This window comes from Oncorhynchus gorbuscha, linkage group LG02, assembly GCF_021184085.1.
Source record: "Oncorhynchus gorbuscha isolate QuinsamMale2020 ecotype Even-year linkage group LG02, OgorEven_v1.0, whole genome shotgun sequence".
Classification (NCBI taxonomy): domain Eukaryota; kingdom Metazoa; phylum Chordata; class Actinopteri; order Salmoniformes; family Salmonidae; genus Oncorhynchus; species Oncorhynchus gorbuscha.
Genome location: NC_060174.1, coordinates 33441397 through 33459637, shown reverse-complemented (window position 1 = coordinate 33459637; position 18241 = coordinate 33441397). Strand labels below are relative to the sequence as shown.

General features: G+C 43.2%; 1 protein-coding gene across 1 annotated transcript in view; it reads left to right on the top strand.

Annotated features, from left to right (window-relative positions):
• The window catches only part of LOC124001225 (ras-specific guanine nucleotide-releasing factor 1-like), a 35240-nt gene that overhangs the window by 13206 nt on the left and 3793 nt on the right, over window positions 1–18241 (top strand). Inside the window, exons 11-20 of the mRNA XM_046307859.1 lie at window positions 2725–2788; window positions 3035–3177; window positions 3307–3389; window positions 3517–3765; window positions 4991–5361; window positions 5531–5653; window positions 17171–17347; window positions 17528–17634; window positions 17743–17855; window positions 17997–18057. Coding sequence (XP_046163815.1) covers window positions 2725–2788; window positions 3035–3177; window positions 3307–3389; window positions 3517–3765; window positions 4991–5361; window positions 5531–5653; window positions 17171–17347; window positions 17528–17634; window positions 17743–17855; window positions 17997–18057 — 1491 coding nt within the window. The remainder of the gene's footprint in view (window positions 1–2724; window positions 2789–3034; window positions 3178–3306; window positions 3390–3516; window positions 3766–4990; window positions 5362–5530; window positions 5654–17170; window positions 17348–17527; window positions 17635–17742; window positions 17856–17996; window positions 18058–18241) is intronic.

Below are 18241 nucleotides of genomic sequence, written 5' to 3'. Positions count from 1 at the left end.
GGGTGTGCCCTGGGCTGCTGAGCCTGCTATACAATCTCTCAAGATGCATCATTGACCAAACTCCCAGAGCTTAATGTAAGATCAAATAACATTCAGGGGATGCAATACACAGATAAGGCTTTAGTTAATACACAGCAAATTGGCTGTACTTTTTCAGTGTAACATTTTTAGTGTTTATTCAGGTGTTAAATTAACACTCAAGATGTGTAAAAGAACCCCAGTGTTGGTGTTAATAACCAGTGTTAAACAAAAAACATTATATTTCCCTGAATTCTATAGTGCTGGTTGGATTTTAGAATTGTTTGTTTCAATGTCTATGTTTTTGCATGTACATTGATTGATTAATTAATCTTATGCTACTCATCTATAAATAACATACACTACCGTTCAAAAGTTTGGGGTCACTTAGAAATGTCATTGTTTTTGATAGAAAAGCACATTTTTTGTCCATTAAAATAACATCAAATTGATCAGAAATACAGTGTAGACATTGTAATGTTGTAAATGACTATTGTAACTGGAAATGGTAGATTTTTTATGGGATATCTACATAGGCGTACAGAGGCCCATTATCAGCAACCATCACTCCTGTTTTCCAATGGCACGTTGTGTTAGCTAATCCAAGTTTATCATTTTATCATCAGTCCAAGTTCATCAAAATGATGAACTTGGACTGGCAGCTTCATTAATTAGTACCCTCAAAACACCAGTCTCAACGTCAACAGTGAATAGGCAACTCCGGGATGCTGGCCTTCTAGGCAAAGTTCCTCTGTCCAGTGTCTGTGTTCTTTTGCCCATCTGTATCTTTTCTTTTCATTGGCCAGTCTGAGATATGGCTTTTTCTTTGCAACTCGCCTCTCAGCATCCCGGAGTCGCCTCTTCACTGTTGTCGTTGAGACTGGGGTTTTGTGAGTACAATTTAATGAAGCTGACAGTTGAGGACTTGTAAGGTGTCTGTTTCTCAAACTAGACACTCAAATTTACTTTTTCTCTTGTTCAGTTGTGCACCGGGGCCTCCCACTTATCTTTCTATTCTGGTTAGAGTCACTTGCGCTGTTCTGTGAAGGGAGTAGTACACAGCATTGTATGAGATCTTCAGTTTCTTGGCAATGTCTCGCATGGAATAGCCTTCATTTCTCAGAACACCAATAGACTGATGAGTTTCAGAAGAAAGTTATTTGTTTCTGGCCATTTTGAACCCACAAATACTGATGCTCCAGATGCCCAGCTAGTCTAAAGAAGGCCAGTTTTATTGCTTCTTTAATCAGAACGACAGTTTTCAGCTGTGCTAACATAATTGCAAAAGGGTTTTCTTATGATCAATTAGCCTTTTAAAATTGTAAACTTGGATTACCTAACACAACATGCCATTGGAACACAGGAGTGATGGTTGCTGATAATGGGCCTCTGTACGCCTATGTAGATATTCCATTAAGTGGATCAGCTGTTTCCAGCTACAATAGTAATTTACAACATTAATAATATCTACACTGTATTTCTGATCAATTTGATGTTATTTTAATGGACAAAAAATGTGATATTCTTTCAAAAGCAAGGACATTTCTAATTGACCCCAAACCTTTGAACGCTAGTGTACATTTTTCTATACTCTTCCAATCTGTTATGTGGACTTATTGCACCCATTACTGAAATAGTTGTTGGTTCATATCTTAGTCTTCCCAACCTTGCAGTCATTCATTCAAAATGTTAGATATACCCACTCTGGCTAGATTCCAATAGGAATTGCACATCACTTTGCAAGCTATCATAAGGTGACTTTCAGGCCTGAAAACCTTGAGTTTAGTTTCAGGCCACTGTATTAGGTTAAAACTAGGCCCTCAATGAAGGCCTTATTAAGAAGGAATTATTTTACTGCACTGGGCTAATTCGGGTCACACAGAGTGTTTCTTGGTAGTCTTAAACAAATCTACTTTGTAACAAAAGTATACACCTCCCTCCCTTATGTGTTTAAAAAAAACACATGTACCATGTCAGATATAGAGTTCAAATGTGTACATTGTAAGTTTTTATCCCAATATTACACTTTATATACAGTGGGGCAAATTAATTAATTAAAAATCTTACAATGTGACTTTCTGGATTTTTTTTCTCATTTTGCCTGCCATAGTTGAAGTGTACCTATGATGAAAATTACAGGCCTCTCTCATCTTTTTAAGTGGGAGAACTTGCACAATTGGTGGCTGACTAAATACTTTTTTGCCCCACTGTACATCACAGAAGACTGAAATAAAAAACATTTTGATATAGAAACACCAGATTTCTGGTTGGTTTTTGTAAATGTTTATTAATTATGAAATGATGACAAATATTAATACAAGAGGGCGATTAAAAAATATATATTTTACCTTTATTTAACTAGGCAAGTCAATTAAGAACAAATTCTTATTTTCAATGATAGCCTAGGAACCGTAGTATAACTGCCTTGTTCAGAGGCAGAATGACAGATATTACTTTGTCAGCTGAGGGATGTGATCTTGCAAGCTTTTGGGTTACTAGTCCAACACTCTAACCACTAGGCTACCACCCCAGGTTTGGTCATTTGACTGTATCTGATTTCATCTGTTTATTGACCTGTAGTCCTACATGTGTTGAAAGTTGTTGAGCTACATAATAATGTCAGTGATATTGTTATTGATTATTCAGTAGTGGAGGGGATTCATAGAATGTGGTTGTGAGTGTGCTAATGCATATCGTTGTTTTCAGAATGGCGTGGTCTCTCTTATTGACTGCACTCTTCTGGAAGACCCCGAGGGGACAGATGATGAGTGTAAGCACCACAATGTTTCATTCCTACCTCACTGAAATAGGGAGCATATATACAGTGCTGTATAACGTATGATTCCTGTATGCACAGTGTAAGATACGGTACAAGATGTAGTGTCACATTTTGATTGATACTATAGACTCCTCTGCAAAGTTCATCTCTTTTTACAATAAGTACAATAAACCTCTCATTTATACCATAGTAATGACCCATTTCTCCTATTAACCTCTGTTTTTGTTTTGCCCAAAGCCAAACCAGACAAGGGTGTACAGGACATGGAGCATCTGGACTTTAAGATCGTGGTGGAGCCTAAAGAAGGCCAGTCGTTTACAGTGATCCTGGTGGCCTCCTCGCGGCAGGAGAAATCTGCATGGACCAGTGACATCAGCCAGGCATGTCTGTTCTGCTCTGCATGCATTGCATCTGTCTCTCTCCAGCATGAAGACATGGGTGTCTGTCTGCAGAGTGGCTGTACTCACACCTTTCCTCTCCCTCATGCCTTCTCTTCTTGTCTCTTACAGTGCATTGACAACATCCGCTGCAATGGGCTTATGATGAACGCATTTGAGGAGAACTCTAAAGTCACCGTGCCACAGATGATCAAGTGAGCCCCATTCACAATCACAGCAAAACAGTCATTGAGATTTTCATGCAACAGGCAGATCTTTGTGATGTCTTTATTTGTGTGTTCTAGTGTTTTCATATGTGTTTGTGTGTTTTTCTGTGAGCAGGTCCGACGCCAGCCTGTACTGTGACGACGTGGACATCCGTTTCAGTAAGATGATGAACTCGTGTAAGGTGTTGCAGATCCGCTATGCCAGCGTGGAGAGACTCCTGGAGAGGCTGACAGACCTGCGCTTCCTCTCCATTGACTTTCTCAACACCTTCCTGCACTCCTACCGCGTGTTCACCAGTGCCAACGTGGTGCTGGACAAACTCATCACCATCTACAAGAAACCCATCAGTGCCATCCCAGCCCGGTAAGGCCATAAAGGAGCTGCTAGTGCTTTAGCCTTGACTTTGACAAACACAGTCAGCAAAATGTCTAGATCTATCTCATGCGTAGTGCTTTAGCTGTTTAAAGAAGATACATTGTCAGTGTTTTTGCATTGCAATGTCCCCGACACAGTAAAGAGGGCTGTAGTTAGGGCTGATGACGATAACATCCCCTGACAGGCCCAGCAGCCTCTGGCCTCCTCTGGCTGCCTCTATCTCTTTTAGCCCACCACTGATTCCCTCACAGCTCTACTTCCACAGCCCACAGTATTAGGTATTTTTAACCACGTCCTGTGTCTGTGTGTCTATGTGTGTGTGTGCGTTTATGTTTGGATGTGGGTGGGTGGGTGGGTGGGTGGGGTGGGTGGTGTGTGTGTGTGTGTGTGTGTGTGTGTGTGTGTGTGTGTGTGTGTGTGTGTGTGTGTGTGTGTGTGTGTGTGTGTGTGTGTGTGTGTGTGTGTGTGTGTGTGTGTGTGTGTGTGTGTGTGTGTGTGTGTGTGTGTGTGCGCGTGTGTGTGTGAGGGTGAGGTGAGGAGAGGTCATGTCTGTGTGTGTCAGTGGAGTGTGTTCTGTGTGAGAAGGCAGTAATTGGGCCCAGACTCTTCTCCTGCTTGCCTAAGAGCGTCTCAGTGGGGCTCTGTCGCTGTCACCTTAGCAACCGGTCTCTCTGCTGCAGGACCCCACCCTCCCCTGGTCTGCAGAGGATCTATAGTATGAAATATTTATGGTCCGTGTTGTCGGCCAGAGCAGAGCAGACCCCTTCTCCGGCCTAGGATAGTGAGCCCAGCTCCCAGGCTCTTATCAGGGGGAGCTCCCTCCCCATGCCCACACCCTGCAGCATGTTCTCCTGTGGAGACTGTCATGTCTCTGTGAGCCACCGCCACTCTGATGCTTGTGTCAGCAGCATGGCTGCTCGCTCGCGGTGTCACTTGCTGTGCTATTTATGGGAAATCATGAGGTCTAGAGGAGGGTGGCAGTGAGTGGGAGAGGTCTTCTGCAACAATGTATCAGATTTTTTTACTTTTATTGCAGAAATACCATGTTGCCTTGGTTGTCGCTGTTGACAATGTATTTATTTCTATATTTAACACAGAAAGACATGTATAATTCAGATGTCTTAGTTATTTGCAACACACTGAAGTGCTGAAGTACATAGCTACAATACATTCTTCTGACTAGAATAAAATGTGTTGTTTTTTCCTGATGCAGATCCCTGGAGTTGTTCTTCGCCAGCAGTCAGAACAATAAACTCCTATATGGGGAGCCTCCCAAATCCCCCAGGGCCAGCCGTAAGTTCTCTTCCCCCCCTCCTCTGGCCATCACCAAGACATCGTCCCCCAACCGCCGGCGTAAACTCTCACTCAACATCCCCATCATCACTGGGGGAAAGGCTCTGGACCTGGCCGCCCTCAGCTGCTCCTCCAATGGCTATGCAAGCATGTACTCCTCCATGTCCCCCTTCAGCAAGACCACCCTGGACATCAACAAGTTATATGTCACCAGTCCCATCACCAGCAAGATACCTGCTGAGGGAGAGGGCAAGACGGACAAGGCAGAGGAGACCACTGTGTCTAAACAAGGTAAGCCAGCTAATCTGCACTGTGGAGATGGGGGGATTTATGTCCTTATTGATGCTTCTAAAGAGGAATGTTGGGCTATGTATTTGAATATAGAATGAGGGTTCAGAATTGTAATCATGACAGGTGTCTAGAATGTGGTATTTGCTGACCTGTTTTACGCTTGGTGTAGATATTTCAGTTCCGGAGGAAAGTGACATTGACCAAAGCCAGAGCGATGATGCAGACCCAGAAACGTCTCCTATCAAGTCGCCAACCACTCCTCAAAAAAACGTGAAGTGCAAAAACTCCTCAGGTACATTGTGTCCCAGACAGCACAGTGGTGTTTTTATCACTCATGCCATGATACCAGAGCACCTGAATCACATGCTGGCAAGCTACCTGCATCCTCCTCTCAGCCAAAATACCATATTTGTGACCGACCGGCTCTAATCGATCTTATGTAGGAAAATTTGAAATTGCCTTTTTTATATTGGATAAAAGTAGAGACTTAGAGTTACAAAATGGTATATCATACACTACAGTTGAGGAACAATGGAAAAGTAATTTTGCTTTGAAAGTTGGTCAATTTGTAAGCTCAGTTTTGAGAAAATGGCCTTTTAATGTTTTGGTACTACTATTGGAGAGCCCTCTTTGTCTACACCCATTCAGCATTGTTCACACCCTCTTAAGCTTTAGCCCCACCCATCTCTTTAAGGGTTTATCCGAATGTACTAACAGCAGTCAAGCACCCAAGCTAACTTGCTAGCTACTTCCAGACATCTAAGTGAGAGAAAACAGCTCACGGAACATTACTCGCCCAAGCAGACCTGGTTAGGCTGTTATGTTTTCCAGAGCATCGGTGACTGCAACTGCCTTGTCAGATTGTCCGTTCCTAAATTCAGAGCGTTTCGCATTCAGAGCGCATACCTGACGCTCTGGCTGATCCGAAAGTTCTGATCCGAACGTTCTGACCTCACAACGGCAGTCAAGCACCGAGCTAACTGGCTAACATTGGCTAACTTGTTAGCTACTTCCAGACACATAATGAAAGATCACCCCACTCTTGACCATTTTACTCGCCCTAGCAGTACTGGTTACCCAGCCATCACAGTGGATTTGGGCCAGCTCCGGCTGAGAGTCGGGGCACTCAGCTGAGAGTCAGACTCGGCCGACGTCATGTGGCCCTAGTCTGAGCCGCCTTCGGCAGTATTACTTATGGCTAGGATGCAGGGATTGAGCTTGGGCCGATTCCGGTCTGAGTTATCTGGCCCAAATATATTACTTGGGGCTCGGGCGGATTCCGGTGATAGTTATCTGGCCCAAATGTATCACTTGGGCTCGGGCCGATGGGGGCTACTCTCTGGCAGATGATTACCCATGCTGCTTTATATAATTAACATTCTGTGGCTAATACAACTAGGCTCATAATTTAACAATTTGATTCGTATTTACAAATGGCATACAAGTTTGTTATTAAGGCACATGAAAGTTGACATGTTCAAGAAGACGTTTCTGCCCAAAAACGCATTTTGATTTTTTTTAAAGAAAACATTCAAATGGCTCTCCTGCCAAGTACTGACCCGCAACATACGCTTAGTTTCCTGAAATGGGTCACATTCATCAATGACTTATCAATGCTCTCCTGTTAAACAGAGTCAGTGATAAGAAATCAAAACATACAGTTTTATGGGGTTGTTACTTTTATTTATTTATTTCACCTTTATTTAAGTTGAGAGCAAGTTCCCATTTACAACTACAAGGTTCCCATTTACAAGTTCCCATTTACAACTGTGACCTGGCCAAGATAAAGCAAAGCAGTGCGACACAAACAACAACACAGAGTTACACATGGATTAAACAAATGTACAGTCAATAACACAATAGAAAAGTCTATATACAGTGTGCGCAAATGAGGTAAGATTAGGGAGGTAAGGCAATAAATAGGCTGTAGTGACGAAGTAATGACAATTTAGCAATTAAACACTGGAGTGATAGATGTGCAGAAGATGAATGTGCGAGTAGAGATACTGGGGTGCAAAGGAGCAAAAAATAATAATAACAATATGGGGATGAGGTAGTTGGATGGGCTATTTGCAGATGGGCTATATAAAGTTGCAATGATCTGTAAGCTGCTCTGACAGCTGATGCGTAAAGTTAGTGAGGGAGATTTGAGTCTCCAGCATCAGTGATTTTTGCAATTCGTTCCAGTCATTGGCAGCAGAGAATTGGAAGGAAACACAGCCAAAGGAGGAATTGGCTTTGGGGGTGACCAGTGAAATATACCTGTTGCTAAGGTGAACAGTGAGCTGAGATAAGGCGGGGCTTCAAACATGATTTAGAGCTTGTTTATGGAAAAAAAAAATCTGTATTTCAATGTTGCAACTTGCTGAAAACTGTCCACAATGTTAATTTCATCTCAAATAGACAGCACAGCAAAAACTAACAAAGACTTACAGATGACCTGGAGCCAGTGGGTTTGGCGACGAATATGAAGCAAGGGCCAACCAACGAGAGCATACAGGTCGCAGTAGGGGGTAGTATATGGGACTTTGGTGACAAAACAGATGGCACTGTGATAGATTGCATCCAATTTGCTGAGTAGAGTGTTGGAGGCTATTTTGTAAATGACATCGCCGAAGTCAAGGATTGGTAGGATGGTCAGTTTTACTAGGGTATGTTTGGCAGCATGAGTGAAGGAGGCTTTGTTGCGAAATAGGAAGCCGATTCTAGATTTAATTTTGGATTGGAGATGATTAATGTGAGTCTGGAAGGAGAGTTTACAGTCTAACCAGACACCTAGCTAGGTATTTGTAGTTGTCCACATATTCTAGGTCAGAACCGTCCAGAGTAGTGATGCTGGACGGGCAGGCAGGTGCGGGCAGTGATCGGATGAAGAGCATGCATTTAGTTTTGCTTGCATTTAAGAGCAGTTGGAGGCCACGGAAGGAGAGTTGTATGGCATTGAAGCTTGTCTGGAGGTTAGTTGGTGTCATCTGCATAGAGGTGGATAAGAGAATCATCAACTGATGTATATAGAGAAAAGAGGGCCCGAGAATTGAATTGAATGGGTCGATGAATACGGCTGCATAGGATTGTCTTTTATTGATGGCGGTTATGATATCGTTTAGGACCTTGAGCGTGGCTGAGGTGCACCCATATCCAGCTCGGAAACCAGATTGCATAGCGGAGAAGGTACGGTGGGATTCAAAATGGTCGGTGATCTGTTTGTTAACTTGGCTTTCGAAGACCTTAGAAAGGCAGGGTAGGAAAGATGTAGGTCTGTAACAGTTTGGGTCTAGAGTGTCTCCCCCTTTGAAGAGGGGGATGCTTCCAATCTTTGGGGTTCTCAGACGATCTCAGACGATACGAAAGAGAGATTGAACAGGCTAGTAATAGGGGTTGCAAATATTTTAGAAAGAGAGGGTCCAGATTGTCTAGCCCAGCTGATTTGTAGGGATCCAGATTTTGCAGCTCTTTCAGAACATCTGCTATCTGGATTTGGGTGAAGGAGAAATGTGAGAGGCTTGGGAAAGTTGCTGTGGGTGGTGCAGAGCTGTTGACCGGGGTAGGGGTAACCAAGTGGAAAGCATGGCCAGCCGTAGAAAAATTATTCTTGAAATTCTCAATTATTGTGGATTTATCGGTGGTGACAGTGTTTCCTAGTCTCAGTGCAGTGGGCAGCTGAGAGGAGGTGCTCTTATTCTCCATGGACTTTACAGTGTCCCAGAACTTTTTTGAGTTTGTGCTACAGGATGCCAATTTCTGCATGAAAAAAGCTAACCTTTGCTTTCCTAACTGCCTGTGTATATTGGTTCCTGACTTCCCTGAAAAGTTTCATATCGCGCGGGCTATTCAATGCTAACGCAGTACTCCACAGGATGTTTTTGCGCTGGTCAAGGGCAGTCAGGTTCTGGAGTCAACCAAGGGCTATATCTGTTCCTGGTACTACATGTTTTGAATGGGGCATGCTTATTTAAGATGGTGACACTACCGTTCAAAAGTTTGGGGTCACTTGTTTTTGAAAGAAAATAAAAAAAAATGTCCATTAAAATAACATCAAATTGATCAGAATTACAGTGTAGACATGGTTAATGTTGTAAATGACGATTGTCGCTGGAAACGGTTGATTTGTTATGGAATATCTACATGGGCGTACAGAGGCCCATTATAAGCAACCATCACTCCTGTGTTCCAATGGCACGCTGTGTTAGCTAAACCAAGTTTATCATTTTTAAAGGATCATTAGAAAACCCTTTTGCAATTATGTTAGCACTGCTGAAAACGGAAGCGATAAAACTGTCCTTCTTTAGATTAGTTGAGTATCTGGAGCATCAGCATTTGTGTGTTCGATTACAGGCTCAAAATGGCCAGAAACAAATAACTTTCTTCTGAAACTCATATATCTATTATTGTTCTAAGAAATGAAGGCTATTCCATGCGAGAAATTACCAAGAAACTGAAGATCTCGTACAACGCTGTGTACTACTCACTTCACAGAACAGCGCAATCTGGCTCTAACCAGAATAGAAAGAGGATTGGAAGGCCCCGGTGCACAACTGAGCAAGAGGACAAGTACATTAGAGTGTCTAGTTTGAGAAACAGACTCCTCACAAGTGGCAGCTTCATTAAAGAGTACCTTCAAAACACCAGTCTCAACGTCAAAAGTGAAGAGGCGACTCTGCGTTGCTGGCCTTTTTCTTTTCTTTTCTCATTCTTTTCTTTCAAAGACAAGGACATTTCTAAGTGACCCCAAACTTTTGAATGGTAGACATTTACATTTACATTTAAGTCATTTAGCAGACGCTCTTATCCAGAGCGACTTACAAATTGGTGCGTTCACCTTATGACATCCAGTGGAGCAGCCACTTTACAATAGTGCATCTAAATCTTTTAAGGGGGGGGTGAGAAGGATTACTTTATCCTATCCTAGGTATTCCTTAAAGAGGTGGGGTTTCAGGTGTCTCCGGAAGGTGGTGATTGACTCCGCTGTCCTGGCGTCGTGAGGGAGTTTGTTCCACCATTGGGGGGCCAGAGCAGCGAACAGTTTTGACTGGGCTGAGCGGGAACTGTACTTCCTCAGTGGTAGGGAGGCGAGCAGGCCAGAGGTGGATGAACGTAGTGCCCTTGTTTGGGTGTAGGGCCTGATCAGAGCCTGGAGGTACTGAGGTGCCGTTCCCCTCACAGCTCCGTAGGCAAGCACCATGGTCTTGTAGCGGATGCGAGCTTCAACTGGAAGCTAGTGGAGAGAGTGGAGGAGCGGGGTGACGTGAGAGAACTTGGGAAGGTTGAACACCAGACGGGCTGCGGCGTTCTAGATGAGTTGTAGGGGTTTAATGGCACAGGCAGGGAGCCCAGCCAACAGCGAGTTGCAGTAATCCAGACGGGAGATGACAAGTGCCTGGATTAGGACCTGCGCCGCTTCCTGTGTGAGGCAGGGTCGTACTCTGCGGATGTTGTAGAGCATGAACCTACAGCAACGGCCCACCGCCTTGATGTTAGTTGAGAACGACAGGGTGTTGTCCAGGATCACGCCAAGGTTCTTAGTGCTCTGGGAGGAGGACACAATGGAGTTGTCAACCGTGATGGCGAGATCATGGAACGGGCAGTCCTTCCCCGGGAGGAAGAGCAGCTCCGTCTTGCCGAGGTTCAGCTTGAGGTGGTGATCCGTCATCCACACTGATATGTCTGCCAGACATGCAGAGATGCGATTCGCCACCTGGTCATCAGAAGGGGGAAAGGAGAAGATTAATTGTGTGTCGTCTGCATAGCAATGATAGGAGAGACCATGTGAGGTTATGACAGAGCCAAGTGACTTGGTGTATAGCGAGAATAGGAGAGGGCCTAGAACAGAGCCCTGGGGGACACCAGTGGTGAGAGCGCGTGGTGAGGAGACAGATTCTCGCCACGCCACCTGGTAGGAGCGACCTGTCAGGTAGGATGCAATCCAAGCGAGGGCCGCGCCGGAGATGCCCAACTCGGAGAGGGTGGAGAGGAGGATCTGATGGTTCACAGTATCGAAGGCAGCCGATAGGTCTAGAAGGATGAGAGCAGAGGAGAGAGAGTTAGCTTTAGCAGTGCAGAGCGCCTCCGTGATACAGAGAAGAGCAGTCTCAGTTGAATGACTAGTCTTGAAACCTGACTGATTTGGATCAAGAAGGTCATTCTGAGAGAGATAGCGGGGGAGCTGGCCAAGGACGGCACGTTCAAGAGTTTTGGAGAGAAAAGAAAGAAGGGATACTGGTCTGTAGTTGTTGACATCGGAGGGATCGAGTGTAGGTTTTTTCAGAAGGGGTGCAACTCTCGCTCTCTTGAAGACGGAAGGGACGTAGCCAGCGGTCAGGGATGAGTTGATGAGCGAGGTGAGGTAAGGGAGAAGGTCTCCGGAAATGGTCTGGAGAAGAGAGGAGGGGATAGGGTCAAGCGGGCAGGTTGTTGGGCGGCCGGCCGTCACAAGACGCAAGATTTCATCTGGAGAGAGAGGGGAGAAAGAGGTCAGAGCACAGGTAGTGTATGTAAAGTACCTTCGGAATATATTCAGAACCCTTTTGAGTTTTTTCCACATTTTGCTACATTACAGCCTTATTCTAAAATGACGAAAAACAATCCTTAGTAATCTTCTCACAATGGAACTCTTCATATTGCTGGCTGCCCGGCCAAACTGAGAAATCGGTGGAGAAGGGTCTTGGTCAGGGAGGTGACCAAGAACCCGATGGTCACACTGACAGAGTTCCTCTGTGGTGATAGGAAAACCTTCCAGAAGGACAACCATCTCTGCAGCACTCCACAAATCAGGCTTTTATGGTGGGGTGACCAGATGGAAGTCACTCCTCAGTTAAATGCACATGACAGCCCCCTTGGAGTTTGCCAAGATGGGACTGGAAGATTTGTCGGGATCGAGGGAAAGAAAAACGGAGCAACGTACAGAGAGATCCTTGATTATAACCTGCTCCAGAGTGCCCAGGACCTCAAACATGGGCAAAGGTTCACCTTCAATCAGGACAACGACCCTAAGCACACAGCCAATACAACACAGGAGTGACTTCGGGACAAGTCTCTGAATGTCCTTGAGTGGCCAGAGCTTGAGAGGATCTGCAAAGAAGAATAGGAGAAACTCCCCAAATACAGGTGTGCCAAGCTTGTAGCATCATACCCAAGAAGACTCGAGAATGTAATCACTGCTAAAGGTTCTTCAACAAAGTACTGAGTAAAAGGTCTGTATTCTTATGTAAATGTGATATGTCAGGTGTCTTTGAAAATAACAATAGCAAAAATGTCAAAAGAACCGTTTTTGCTTTGTCATTATTGGATATTGTGTGTAGATTGATGCGGGGGAAAAACATATTTAATCCATTTTAGAATGAGGCTGTAACCTATCACAATGTGAAAAAAGTCAAGGGGTCTGAATACTTTCTGAAGGCAATGTATATGTATACATATATATACAGTACTAGTCAAAAGTTTGGACACACCTACGCATTCAAGGGGTTTCCTTTATTTTGACTATTTTCTACATTATAGAATAATGGTGAAGACAAAACTATTAAATAACACACATGGAATCATGTAGTAACCAAAAAAGTATTAAACAAATCAAAATATAGTTTAGATTTTATATTCTTCAAAGTAGCTACCCTTTGCCTTGATGGCAGCTTTGCACACTCTTGGATTTCTCCCAACCAGCTTCACCTGGAATGCTTTTCCAACAGTCTTGAAGAAGTTCACACATATGCTGAGCACCTGTTGGCTTCTTTTCCTTCACTCTGTGGTCCAACTCATTCAAACCATCTCAATTGGGTTGAGGTCGGGTGATTGTGGCAGCCAGGTCATCTGATGCAACACTCCATCACTCTCCTTAGTCAAATAGCCCTTACACAGCCTGGAGGTGTGTTGGGTCATTGTCCAGTTGAAAAAAAAATGATAGTCCCACCAAGCACAAACCAGATGGGATGGCGTATCGCTGCAGAATGCTGTGGTAGCCATGCTGGTTAAGTGTGCCTTGAATTCTAAATAAATCACGGACAGTGTCACCAGCAAAGCAACCCCACACCACATTCACAGACTTGTCCCAAAGCCACTCCTGTATTGTTTCGGTTGTGTGCTTAGGTTTTTTTTCCTGTTATAAGGTGAACCTTCACCCGAATCTGAGGTCCTGCGCGGTCCTGAGGTCCTAAGGAGTGGCTTCCGTCTGGACACTCTGCCTTTAAAACCTCTTAAGGATCCGCCGCTTTTTTTCCATTTTTTCCTAAAATGACATACCCTGCCTGTAGCTCAGGCTCTGAAGCAAAGATATGTATATTCTTGGTACCATTTGAAAGAAAACACTTTGAAGTTTGTGGAAATGAGAAAGGAATGGAATAATAATAATAATATAACACAATAGATCTGTTAAACCTGTTAAGCCCACCCGACATGCAGGCGTCTCATCTAGCCATCTGGAAATGCAAATGCGCTACGCTAAATGCTAATAACACTCGTTAAAACTCAAACGTTCATTAAAACACACATGCAGGGTACTGAATTAAAGCTACACTCGTTGTGAATCCAGCCAACAAGTCAGATTTTTAAAATGCTTTTCGGCGAAAGCATGAGAAGCCATGCAACACCCCGAAATACCTGAAGGGGACGTAAACAAAATAATTAGCATAGCCGGCGCTACACAAAACGCAGAAATAAAATATAAAACATTCATTACCTTTGACAATCTTCTTTGTTGGCACTCCTAGATGTCCCATAAACATCACTATTGGGTCTTTTTTTCTATTAAATCGGTCCATATATACCCTAAATATTGATCTATGAAAAGTGTGTGATCCAGGAAAAAACTGCATTTTAAAACGCAACGTCATTTTTTTACATTAAAAAAGTCGACGATAAACTTTCACAAAACACTTCCAAATACTTTTGTAATCCAACTTTAGGTATTAGTAAACGTTAATAATCTATCAAATTGATCACGGGGCGATGTGTATTCAATAGCTCCACGTCTTGAAATCATGTTCGGAAATTTCTCCTCCAAAACATCCTGTCGGAGACCGGAAGGAATGGGCTCTCTCTTACTCGTTTGACCAAGACACAAAGCCCAGGCAATTGACAAGACTGGCGACATCGTGTGGAAGCTGTAGGACTTGCAATCTCAGCCCCATGTAATTTGCTTTCCAATAGACAATACATGCAAATGGCGCATTGATATACTTTCCAGATTTTGGAGATCAGTTTTTCTTCCGCTTTTCGATGAAACACACGTTATGTTATAGTCACAGCCGTGATTTAACCAGTTTTAGAAACATCAGAGTGTTTTCTATCCACACATACTAATCATATGCATATACTATATTCCTGGCATGAGTAGCAGGACGCTGAAATGTTGCGCGATTTTTAACAGAATGTTCTAAAAAGTAGGGGGTAGGCTTAAGTGGATTTATTAAAAGATAACACAAAGAAAAAACCAACCGTTCTTTTGTATTTTTTTTGTACCATCATCTTTGAAATACAAGAGAAAGGCCATAATGTATTATTCCAGCCCAGGTGCAATTTCGATTTTGGCCCCTAGATGGCAGCAGTGTATGTGCAAAGTTTTATACGGATCCAATGAACCATCGCATTGCTGTTCAAATTTCTGTATCAAGACTGCCCAAATGTGCCTAATCTGTTTTATAATAACTTTTCATGTTCAAAATTGTGCACTCTCCTCAAACAATAGCATGATATTTTGTCACTGTAATAGCTACTGTAAATTGGACAGTGAATGTATATTGGCAAGAATGCTTTCTGCCAATATCAGATATGTCTATGTCCTGGGAAATTTTCTTGTTACTTACAACCTTATGCTAATCACAGTGCTGCAGAGATGTTTGTCCTTCTGGTAAGTTATCCCATCTCCACAGAAGAACTATAGAGCTCTATCAGAGTGACCATCGGGTTCTTGGTCACCTCCCTGACCAAGGCCCTTCTCCCCTGATTGCTCAGTTTGGCCAAACTTCTTCCATTAAAGAATAATGGAGGCCACTGTGTTCTTGGGGACCTTTAATACTGCAGACATTTTTTGGTACGCTTCCCCATATCTGTGCTTCGACACAGTCCTGTCTCGGAGCTCTATGGACTATTCCTTCGACCTCATGGCTTGGCTTTTGCTCTGACATGCACTGTCAACGGTGGGGCCTTATATAGAGAGTTGTGTGCCTTTCCAAATCATGTGCAATCAATTTAATTTACCACAGGTGAACTCCAATCAAGTTGTAGAAACATCTCAAGGATTTGAATTTAAACAATTTTAGAATAAGGATGTAACGTAACAAAATGTGGAAAAAGTCAAGGGGTCTGAATACTTTCCGAAGACACTGTATCATGTTTTTTCTATACCTCTGTTTTTCTAATAAAGAGTCAAAAGTGATATAGAAAAATGATTCTTTGTGTTCTATGCCTATTCAATTGTCAGTGGCATGGTGCATACACTGCAGAAATGCTCAATTCTGTGTGCAGTGATCTCTGCCACACAAGATCAAATTCATGCAGACTAATTCGGTGGAGAGAATATGAACATGCAGGGAAAGCCAACGCTGGGAATGAGTAGGTGTTGGGGATACTTGTGTCATAGCAACTACAGTATGAGCGTGTTTCCCTGCCTGCCGCCCCCGGTAACGAGGTTGTTTTAGTACAAGACAGTCAGTGAAGAAAGCTCTGCTGTCTGTCTTCCTGCTCTCAGGACAGAATGTACACCAGGTCAAAGGTGAATCGAAATCTGCCATAATTTGCATTAACAGTACCGGGGCAGAAGGTAGCCTAGCAGTAAAGAGCATTGGGCCAGTAATGGAAAGGTTGCTGGTTTGATTCCCTGAGCCGCCTAGGTGAAAAATCTGTTGATGTGCCCTTGAGCAAGGCACTAAAACTGAATTGGTCATGTAAGTCGCTCCACTAAATTGTACTCAGATTAGTTTTATATTACTCTCACCATAAAGCTCAATTTATTTTATTTGTTAATGAATGGTTATTGTAAGTCAATGTGCAGACAGTGTGCACAGAAACCAGTCAATTCTTCCATTATTGCTGATATTGGTGGCTATATTTAGCTACACCCATCTTAAATATCAAAGCCTCATGTCAAGTCTATGTTCGACTGGGAGAGAATGTGGTGCTCTTGGATTCTGCTGCCCTCTACTGGAGACAGAATAAATGAAAACCTGTCCTGTTACACAATGAATTAAACTGACACAATAGCTAATGCCTTTTTGGGTAAGATCCATTTAGTAGCATATCAAGATTAATGTTGCTCGCTAACTGTTGTCAACTACCTCTTAAATGTCAGCGAAAAGGTTAGAGTTGCAGTACCTACTGAAGTAGTGGTGATCCAATGGACACAGACGTCCGTTTAACGTCTAGTATTGATTTACATTTGGCTGAATTGTCAACTATTGTGAATTCAATGTGAAGTCAACAAAAAATGTCACCATGTCATTGTATTTAGGTTAAATGTTAGGTGAAAATAATAAATGCCCTTAGGTTGATTAATTTGTTCCATGTTGATTCACTGTCATCATATTGATTTTTGGGCGTTGAAATTATGTGGAAACAATGTTGATTCAACCCGTTTTTGCCCAGTGGTTAGAGACCAATAAAGAGCATTTCATGCAGCTGACACTATCATGGATCACTTTAGTGGCTGTCCAAGTGCAGTCATAATCTCAGCAATTTATTGGCTTGGAATGGTCTTTCCATTTTATGCCTACAGTACTTTATTGTAAAGGTATCGCATTACATCAATTAAGTTCACTAAAATAAATCCCATGGCATTTTACAGCCAGTATAACTGTCTCCTTATTGTATCTTCCTGTAGAATTCTCCCTGTTCTCATACAACAATGGCACAGTGATGTCTTCGTGTCGCCCTGAGATGGACAACAACAACCGCAGTGCCCTCTCTGCAGCCTCCGCCTTCGCCATCGCCACGGCAGGAGCCAATGAGGGCACGCCCACCAAGGAGAAGTATCGCCGCATGTCCCTGGCCAGCACAGGTACAGAGCGCGTTAAACATCAGTTCTGTCCACAATGGGACAATTTGAAAATACCACATTTTCAAAAGCATGAGAACTTTAATGTCATTGTTGTTCTTCTCAAGATAAAAGAAAAATCTATATAGTCATTCAAAATGTAGGTGTGATATTTGCATGGTGTTTTTGATACATTTTACGCAGGGTTCCAAACAGACCAGAGGAATGGGGACAAAGAGTTTGTCATCCGAAGGGCTGCAACCAACAGAGTCCTAAATGTTCTGAGGCACTGGGTGTCAAAACACTCTCAGGTAACACTTCCAGATACATAGTTATGATAATTCACTACTTCTAATGTAACATAGAGTGCAGGTTTCCAATCAGTTAACATGTTTGTGTGCATTTGTATTGACCTCCAGGACTTTGAGAGTAACACTGAGCTGAAGCTGAAGGTCATAGCCTTCCTGGAGGAGGTGATGCATGACCCAGAGCTGCTGACCCAGGAGAGGAAAGCAGCCGCCAACATCATCAGGTACCTACCAGCACTACCATCACCTCAACTTATAGACACACACTATAACATGGGCTATAACTTCTATAGGGCTGATTAACACTGATGTACAGAGTAAAGAGAAACACATTATAAATACATACCTGTTGTATGGTCTATTAGGACCCTGACACAGGAGGACCCTGGTGACAATCAGATCAGCCTGGAGGAGGTTAAACAGCTGGTGAGTGGGATGACTGCATGTGGATCTGGCAGTAATGTAAAGAAGACACTGTGTTTTACAAAAGATGGTAATTGAGTCAATAGAGGACAATCTCTCCTTGACATATGTTAAGTATGTGTCTCAGGAATGTTAGATTATAGGGAAGTAGTTGTCGTACCTCGCGTCTTGAGAATGGTTACCACTG